A 9,741-nucleotide genomic window follows, 5' to 3' on the forward strand; every position below is an offset into this window, starting at 1 on the left:
GTATAATAATTAATAACAATAATATGTATAAGAATGTTAGTTTAAAGTTGATGCAGGGGCATTTTAGCCCTATAAATGGACGAAGGATATTTTAAAACTTTTTTGAATAGTAAAGAAGTATTTTTAACCCTTTTCCGTATATAAATTGATATACTATTTTATTTTATATCACAAATTTAATATACTATTTTACACCATATGTAAATTGATATACTAATTTATTTTACACCATAAAAATTCATATACTATTTTATATATTTATTTATATCATAAATAAATTGAAATAACTAATATATGTAATTCGGTACAATATAAGGAAAAAAGTGGAAATAGGAGAGGAAAAAAAGTGGAAATACCAGTGAGTGCAGCTGAAGAGCTCAATGGGAGCTGCTGACAAATCCTTCACCCGTCGGCTCAGACGAGAAGACTGTAAACGCACAAAACATGATTCCTCTTTCTCCCACTGGAAGGTTCCATCAAATCTCATTCACTTTTTCTTTTCTGTTTAATTCGACAAATATTTCATTTTCGTTAGCTTTCTGGTCCAATTTTGTTGCTTAGATTTAGATCTAGAGCTGTCCTTGCTTGTCGTTGATTATTTGATTCATGATTATGGAAGTGAAGAAATGGAGGAATAACATAATAGTACTAGAGCAGTAGAATGTCTTAAATATTATTTCTTTGTTCCATATTAAGTGAAATTTTTGAGACTTTTCATTGTTGAGATAATTGAATTGTTCAAAGTTTAGGATGGATGATGGAATTATTTTTCATATTTTCTCTTTCGTTTATTGAAGTTTTGTATTATGCAGGAGAGAAATTACTCTATTTTCAAAGTTATATTTATGATTTCACAAAGGACAATTGTGGAAATTGTGTGTTTGAACGTTTTTCTTAGTATATGTGCATTGCCTCACAAATTCAATTAATATGGAATAAAGGAAGTATCTAACTTTGGACGGAAAATATAGTTCTAGTGTAGTAATCTCAATTCTCTTTCTCCGTGTTGGTTTGATGATGAATTGTAGCAAAGTTATATTTAGCAACTTACCTATTGTGCTTCTGATTCATCATGACTGTTTTACTGCCAGATTCTGGTTGGGCCTAATGATTGGGAGGATTATTTATTGGGAAAGGAAGGAACAGAGAGATATAGGACTCAGAACCTGCCAAACTGCACCTCCTGCTCTGGAGTTTATGAACTGGGAATAGCTGTGTCACGACGAAAAGCTGGGCGAGAGGCTACCAGACTTGACCCTGATTATATTGTTCCTGTTTATGTTGGAAAATCGAATAATGTTAGAACTAGACTGCAGCAATATGGACGTGTAGGTGCTCATTTAGAGAATGACTATTCCAATAGCGAGCTGCACGTTGGTGAAATAATATCTGGTCCAAAGAGAGCTGGATTATTTACAGAAACATTTTCAAGAGGCTTCTCTATTGTTTATAGGTGGGCACCTGTAAGTACATATTTCTCCTATCTACCACTTTAAGCAGCTTGCAGATGTGTTAATATGTGGTTTCTTGTTAGACATTGAAATGCAAAAAGATGTTTAATAAATGTGAAGTAAGATTTGTTAATGTGACTTTTCCTTGACAAAAATGGCAATTAGTTGTTGCTCTCGCTTGTCACTTTTCTATTTGGCATTTAGATTAAAGCTCTCCTAGTTTCACTCAGTAATCTTGTTGATAGAATACTTCCATGAGTACATTTTCTAAGTTATAGATGTATGCGATAAAAGGCCAAGTTCAGTTTTTTCTTCATTTTGTTCTGTTCTCTGAGAAATCATTATGAGTTGTCTGCCAGCCACGTAGTTGCGCAGTTGAGCATGTTTCAGTGAAAGTAATTGCATGCCGTATTGATTATTTGTACCTTAGTTACTATGAACCATAATAGGTTTTGGTAATGTTTTTTGATATTTAACAGATGAATGACAATAAAGATGCAGAGAGAACTGAAGCCCAGCTGCTCGACAAATTTGATTATGCTTGGAATAAAGGTAGTAATGGTGTACGTCGCCACAATGCTGTCCTCCGCAAGCTTGATGGCATTTCAAGAAAAACTCATCTTCCTGCTTTCATCAGGAAGCTTCAATTGTCCCTTGAGAAACAAAAGGGGGTCAGAATCAAAGCGTGTGAGCCCCTTTTATTGGAGAATGGATCTGGTTTTCATGATAGCTTCAAAAGCACCAACTTCCTTCCCCAAATTTTGAAATTTGGGCGATCACAGCCTAGGATAGTTTCAGTTAATGTTGGTGTAAATGGTGATCCAAATATTATTTGTGGTGTGGCTTTAGGTCATGGATCTGTTTGTATAAGGCCTCCAAAAACAGGAAATAAAAGATGTGCTGAGCACAAGGGAATGAAGGTAAACAGTGTAAAGTCAAAGTTGATTGCAGAAGGAAATGGGAGCACAAGGCCATGTGTGAGTATAGATGAGGAAAATTCTCCAATTTGTGGTTTTATCTTGGATAGTGGTGCCTCTTGTGCAAGAATACCATTCCAGAGAAACAAAAGGTGTATGGAGCACAAGGGACGGAGAAATCGAGGCTCCAATTCTCAGCCAACGACATACAAAATTGGCCAGTGGACTCACAATCCTATACTGGAAAACAGGACTTCTTCTAGTAATGATTGTCAGCATATCTTATCTAGCAAAGCGGGTAGACAAGACTCTCAAGATTTCTCCAGTTCTCTTATCCACCAGAACTACAATGTCATATGTGGAGTTCATTTAAATGATGGTAGTTTCTGCACCAGCCAACCTACAGTAGGAAGAAAGCGGTGTGAAGGACATAAGTGTATGAGGGTTAAAGAGCCCATTTCTAGCAATTAGGAGTTGAAATACCAAGTTTATTTGCAGGTCAAGTTGCCAAAATTAGCAGAGGAATATAGACATTACATCATTCAACCGTTTCTCCAACTTGTGGAGCTGCATTGCATAATGATTCTTTTTGCAGAAGGTAACCTTCGGAAGGTAATAAAAGATGTTGGCAGCACAAAGGAAGGAAGAACTGAATAAGCACTCCACAACCTGCATAATGTAGTTTCATCAGTCGTGGCACCCTTGCGCAGTGGTTCCTACTGTAAAAGGTCACTGCACCAAAGGATCCAATATAGCGGTCAATGAAACTGGAATGAGGCCCATAAGACTCCAGGGTATGAAGCTCAGCAGAGGGTGGATGCATGCACCTAATGGAATAGATGGGTTTCCACAGGCTGTCTTAGACACAACCAATTTGAAGTTGGTGTTGGCATCTTAAAAGTATGAAGGAGTTGTTTCAGATGTTTCAACTGACGTAAGATATTAGCAGGTCGCATAATATGTGAGGACAGCAAGTCTTCAAATTTGTCATCCATGTGTGCTTCAAATAAAAATTATGGGAAATCTTCTAGTTACTAGTATGAGTATATTTACAAACGTAGTTTGCCGTGTGGCTTTGCTTTTCTGAAGACTAATTGTCCCTACGATTTGGTAGTGCTTAACAACTTGTGGTTTGCTGTTGTGAGATGAAGAAGTCAGACTGATTGATATCAGTGTCTGTAATCTAATAAATCTATACAGTTCATAGTACTTCATTCCTGTCCCTTCTCTTGTTTCGGTGAACTTGTTTCGAGACTTGAATAAGGAAGGTTGAATATTTATTATTTTACATTTTTGGACATCAGAAAATGTGGTAGTGATAAATTTCCGTTTTTGTACAATACAGAAGTTTGGGGAAGTTAAACATACAGTTTCTTATCGCACCAACGCACCTTGTGGAAGTCGTCTAGGTATGGATTCAGATCAAAGAATGAAGTGACAGCTAGACTTAGCAGGCGCTCACCAGCTACTTGTTCTCTGCTATTGTATCTGCCTCTTCACTTGAGGTCTTACTCTTGTCCTTTGGGGAAAGAAACTTTGTTCTGCCACTCTCCTCAATGATCTTTTCTCAATATTGAGCCTTTCAAGTTTCAGGGGGATGCTCTGGGATTTATACCTCATTCTGAAAGGCTTATCAAAGACGAACGCTAAACAGAAAAGGGTCAACTATACCATTGTATTACTAGAAATAATACAAGTATACCTCTAGTTATAGATTCGGTTCAAATATAACCACCCCCAATCAATTTTATGTAGTACAAAATCGTCCTTCGTTTTGACGGAGGGATGCATGCCGTGCCAAGAATCAATGCACTCACGACATAGGGACTGAATAAAATTAATATTAGTGTGTTTCACGACAAATCATCGTATGATTCGATTTTTTCCATTAAACCTATTTATAGGATCTCTTGTCCCAAATTGGATTTCCTTATATATGATTCAGAATTTATGAGCTTCGATTTCATCAATTCTTGATGTGCTTTAGACTCTTTATCTTGCTAAGCCCTTAGTTTATAAATCTTCAAGAGTATATCACAAGTCTTAACAAAACTAATATTGATGGTATAACAACAATTAATATGATCTCACAATATTGTGTTTTCTCTTCATGAGTCTGAATTGCCATTGTAATAACGATTTGAACTCTGCCAATAATATTGGTACTATCACAATTAATCAAAATTATAAAAAATTATTTCTCAAAATAAAGTGTATGATATTCACATATATCATATTTTTGTAGGATAGCAAATTCCTTTATTTTTATCACACCATTTTTACCCAATAAATCAAAAGGGGTTGCAAGACTTACAAAATCAACAAAATTGTATTTCACAATGTTTAAAACATATTGTGACTTGACAAAGAAAATTTCATCACATGTTTTAAATTTTATACGTTTCAAGAATGAAAATTTTCTCACCCAAACCATTTCATGCTAGATGACTACTCAACATATTTTTCATAGTTTATTTATAACTCTCGTGTTAGAGCCAAAATTCATCACAATAAATTCAAACAATAACATGTGATTTATTTCAAGATAAATATATGCACTTGTGATACTTTTTGCTAGAGCATGTCTCCAAATGCGAAAACCATACTTTTCAAAGACCATTTTTTTCTTATTTTAATAACCCCCACTATTTTAAGAATTTAAAAATATAAGGCTTGCATTGTGATGTACGCGAGGTAGCTGCCAATTGCTCTGATAGGTGTCACTTACCCTTATATTATCTCTTATTTTTATTCTAGAACTGGAGACATTCAGACTTGGTCTTTCTTCGAAATTTTATTATTGTTAAGTGGCTATTATACAACATGATAGGTTCAATTAATCCCATATGTATGAATTTTCGTAATAGTCTCATGTGTGATTTCCCAATTGAGGTGAAGTTTCTCTCTACCCTTGCTCTCTTACATAATCTTTTTTTTAGGATAAGGATTACAAGTGTCCCAACTACTGGATCGTCATATAGCATATGGCATGATACAGAGTTCTACCTTGGCAAGTGGACTCTCCCTTCTCGATGTGGGAGTCACATCAGATTCCATATATATCTCACTTAGTCCATTTTCAGTTAAAGCGAATATCCCACAAAACAAACTAATTTACTTTCGATATGTTTTATGAAGCTCCCTTATGATTTCAAGATGCATAGATTATGTTCATGATTATGATTCTCTTTAAAGATTACTACTATGTTTATCTTGGTCATGTACATCATGTTTTCGATTATGTCCCCTTATGAACCAGATTTACATTTTTATGCATATCATCATACATAGTACACTCCATGTACTAATTCATATTTGTGCCTACATTATTTCCCTAGTGTAGGGCTTGACGATTTCTCTCTCTATGTCCGCGGCTAGTTCGCACCTAGAGATTTCAAGATTTAGTGAGTCCTCATACTCCGAGGACCATGTCATCTTTATTTCTTTCTTATGCTTTTATGTTTCACATATTTTACGTGGTGCATGGGTTATGTCTCCACCATTTTTTTTATTGAATAGATGGTTTGTAAAATTTATGTTAGACTTCTTATTTGAAATGTCAAACTATTTTCTTAATATGAGATTTTTTACTTTTGCCTATTATTTTGTATTGAATGTATGCCAAGTGGCTTGTGCAAAGCCTCTTGGGGTATCATACGCAATGTGACGTCTAAAATGTAGTTTGAGTATTGACAAAGTTGGTATCAGAGCACAAGATTTTAGAAAGAAAGTCATAGGATGTCTGACAAGAAACTTTGAGTAGAGTCTTGCACACAAGTGTGACGCGTGACACATTTATGAATAGGAGGCTACAAAATGTTTAGGAATTTTCACATCTTTCATTATTATAAAGTCATTTCATATAGGCTATCTCTATAAAGATCTTTCTCCTAAATTGTATTCGCTTCTTTTTAAGATATGACCTATCAAAGAGCTTATGGGTGAAGGTCGCCAGCGGGCTGAGTTCGAGATGAAGGAGGCTATCACTTGCTAAGCACGATCGAAACTTTGAAGGACGAAGTGAAAACGCTCAAGGATGGTACGGAGACTTTAGGATCTATGTTACCCGACCGTGATAGGGAGGCCAGGGTTGGGGCTCGCAAGCCACCTATATTCAAAGGCGTTCGAGAAGCTCAAGAGGTGGAGAACTTTCTATGGCACTTGGAGAACTACTTCAAGCGTAGCCACGTGAAGAGTGACAAGAATAAGATCAACACTGTCGTGTTGTATATGTCCAAGATGGCAATCATATGATGGAGGCACAAAGAACCAAGATTGGGAAGGGGGAATGTACCATCAACACGTGGGAGTAATTCCGCGAGGAACTTAAGAAAGCCTTCTTTCCTAACAACATCGTGTACGAGGTTAAGCGCAAGTTCTGGGAATCAAAGCAAACAGGAAGCATTCGGGCGTACGTAAAGGAGTTCACAACTCTAACACTTCAAATTCCTAACTTCACAGACGAAGACATGTTGTTCCACTTCATGGATGGACGGCAAAATTTGGTCAAGACAAAGTTGGAGCAGCCCCAGGTCAAGACCATAGACGAAGCTATCCTACAAGTCGAGTCCTTGACATACTTCAAGCATGAACGACATGATAAGGCAAAGGGTAGGGATGCAAGGAGTAGTCATGCCAAAGGTGGGGGAGATCGTGATTGAGGCAAGGAGCAGTAGGCACACCCCAAGAAGCACGACCCCCACAAGCCAGACAACAAGCAGTTTGTGCGCCAGAACTACACAAAGAAATGGGCGCAGACCAACAAAGGAGATGGCTGCTACATATATGGTGGACTTCACGACTATGCTAGGTTCTCCGAGATGAAGAACCTTGGTGCCATTTTATGAGAACTAAAGGAGAAGGACACACAAGCGCAAGGGCAGGATGCGGGCACAATGCAATTGGGCATGGTAGGATTATGCGGTGCGATTGCCAAGCAGACTGAGAAGCTAGGAGACTTCAGCATGCAGTATGTAGACATCTTCCTTAATGGACGGCCAACTCGTGCCACGGTAGACTCCGGGGCCAAAGCAAACATCATGACCAAAACAGTGGAAGAGAAGTTAGGGCTTAACTACCCGCCATGCAACACCTGCTTTAAGACAATTAATGCCCCACCGACTCCCGTGTGCAGGGTCTCCCGAGGCGTAAGCATAACGTTAGGGAAGTGTCAAGGAAAGACGAACTTTATAGACGCCTCACTCTATATATTTGATTTCATCCTGGGGTAGGATATCTTCCAGCGCTTCCATACAATGATCGACCCCTACCTCCAACCACTCATGGTCATGGAGCGGGAAAGGTCATGCGTGGTACCTCTAGTCAAGGTGCTGAAGAAAGATGGACACGCCCACTTATCGGCCATGCAAATTGTGAAGGGCCTAAATAAAGGAGAACCGATGTTCTTGGCTACTATTGCAAGTTCAGGAGAAGACAGTGGTACTATAGAGTCCATGCCGTCGATCATAGAGGAAGTCCTTGAAGAGAACAAAGACGTGATGCCGGGCGAGCTACCTAAGACCCTATATTCGAGGCGCGAGTTAGAACACAAGATAAAGTTGGAAGTTAGAGCCAAGCCACCCACACATGCACCTTACCGCCTGGCTCCACGCAAATTGGAGGAGCTAAGGAAGCAGTTGAAAGAGCTCCTCGAGGCTGGTCACATCCATCCATCCAAGGCACCTTATGGCGCACAAGTGCTATTACAAAAGAAGAAGGATGGGTCGTTGCACTTATGCATCGACTATCGGGTGCTCAATAAGGTAACGATTAAGAACAAGTATCTAATCCCGCTAATTGTAGATTTATTTGAAATACTTTAAAGACCAAGTACTTCACCAAGATGGATCTCCGGAAAGGTTACTACCAGGTGTGCATCGCAGAAAGGGACGAACCAAAGACATGGAGCGTACGAGTGATTGGTGATGCCTGTCGGTTTAACCAATGTACGTGCCACTTTTTGCACGTTGATTAACAAAATATTTCACCCCTACTTAGACCAGTTTGTGGTGGTGTACTTGGATGACATAGTCATATATAGCAACACCTTGAAGGAGCACATGGAGAACCTTATGATAGTCTTCCAAGTATTACAAGAGAACTAGCTCTATGTCAAGCGGGAGAAGTGCGAGTTCGCCCAACACGAGGTTCACTTCTTAGGACATATCATCAGCCAAGAAAAACTACACATGGACGAGACAAAGATACGGGTGATCCAGCAGGATGAGGTGCCTACAAAAGTGACCAACCTACGATCCTTCCTTGGACTTGCAAGGTTCATCAGTGGCTACTCTGCTAAAGCTGATCCACTCAGAGAGTTGTTAAATAAGAATAAGTCGTGGGTTTGATGCTGCCAGACTTCTCCAAGACCTTCGAAATACATACGGATGCATCAGACTTTGCCATTGAGGGATTCTTAATGCAAGATAGACACCCAGTAACATTTAGAGCCATAAACTAAATGAGGCCGAATGAGGGTACACGATGCAAGAAAAGGAAATGACGGCCATCGTGCATTGCCTACGCACATGGAGAAACTACTTACTAGGCTTCAAGTTCATGGTCAAGGCTGACAATGTGGCCATTAGCTACTTCCAGTCACAGAAGTAGATCACCCCGAAGCAAGCTAGATGCCAAAATTTCCTGGAAGAGCTTGACTATGTCATGGAGTATAAGCCAGGGCGAGGCAACGTCGTAGCCGACGCCCTAAGTAGTAAAGTCAAGCTTTCTTCCAACACTGCATCCCAATGTGACATTCAAGAAGCAATCAGGGATGGCAGGCAACACGATCCAGATGCAAAGAAGCTGATGGACATGGCTGCCCAATGGAAAACAAGGCACTTTTGGGTAGAAGATGACTTCTTGCTCACTACCGGTCAGAGAGTCTATGTGACCAAGTTTGGGTCTATCAAGTGATGCATCATTAAGGAAATCCACGATACACCATGTGTTGGGAATCCAAGGCAGTGGAGAAGAAGGGAACAGATCGAGGCTATATATATTTTTCCGCGTATACGAGACGACATTGAGCGCTATGTGCAGATGTGTCTTGTGTGCCAACAAGGCTAGGTAGAGCAAAGAAAATCGGGAGGGTTACTAGAGCCACTGCCTGTAGAAGAACGCCCATGAGATAACGTGACCATGGACTTCATAACTTCCTTGACGAAGTCCGACAGATTTGGTACTATTATGGTCGTGGTGGACAGGTTTTCAAAGTATGCTACCTTTATGCCTCCCATAGCCGTTGCACCGCAAAAGAAGCAGCTCGATTGTTCTTTAAGAACGTGGTGTAATATTAGGGTTTGCCAAGGCATATCCACAATGATCGAGACCCCCGCTTTACTATAAACTTTTGGAGAGAGTTGTTTGACATA

At 39.3% G+C, this 9,741-nt stretch overlaps 1 protein-coding gene across 1 annotated transcript; it reads left to right on the forward strand.

Moving 5' to 3' along the window:
- The first annotated feature begins 299 nt into the window (after window positions 1–299).
- On the forward strand, window positions 300–3,656 carry LOC101254007 (protein EFFECTOR OF TRANSCRIPTION 2). The gene is made up of 3 exons (XM_004242894.5): window positions 300–470; window positions 1,092–1,463; window positions 1,931–3,656. Exons 1-3 carry the CDS (start codon window positions 381–383, stop codon window positions 2,837–2,839), a joined length of 1,371 nt encoding a protein of 456 aa, XP_004242942.1. The 5' UTR covers window positions 300–380; the 3' UTR covers window positions 2,840–3,656.
- The last annotated feature ends 6,085 nt before the right edge of the window (window positions 3,657–9,741 follow it).

This window comes from Solanum lycopersicum, chromosome 7 (genome assembly GCF_036512215.1).
Source record: "Solanum lycopersicum chromosome 7, SLM_r2.1".
NCBI lineage: Eukaryota > Viridiplantae > Streptophyta > Magnoliopsida > Solanales > Solanaceae > Solanum > Solanum lycopersicum.

Bases quoted from the DNA above. Each gene is read 5' to 3' on its own strand.
- LOC101254007 (XM_004242894.5), top strand. From the start codon at position 381: ATGGGAGCTGCTGACAAATCCTTCACCCGTCGGCTCAGACGAGAAGAC. The intron at 471-1,091 runs GTTCCATCAAAT...TTTTACTGCCAG, and splicing joins CCTCTTTCTCCCACTGGAAG to ATTCTGGTTGGGCCTAATGA. The intron at 1,464-1,930 runs GTAAGTACATAT...GATATTTAACAG, and splicing joins TTGTTTATAGGTGGGCACCT to ATGAATGACAATAAAGATGC.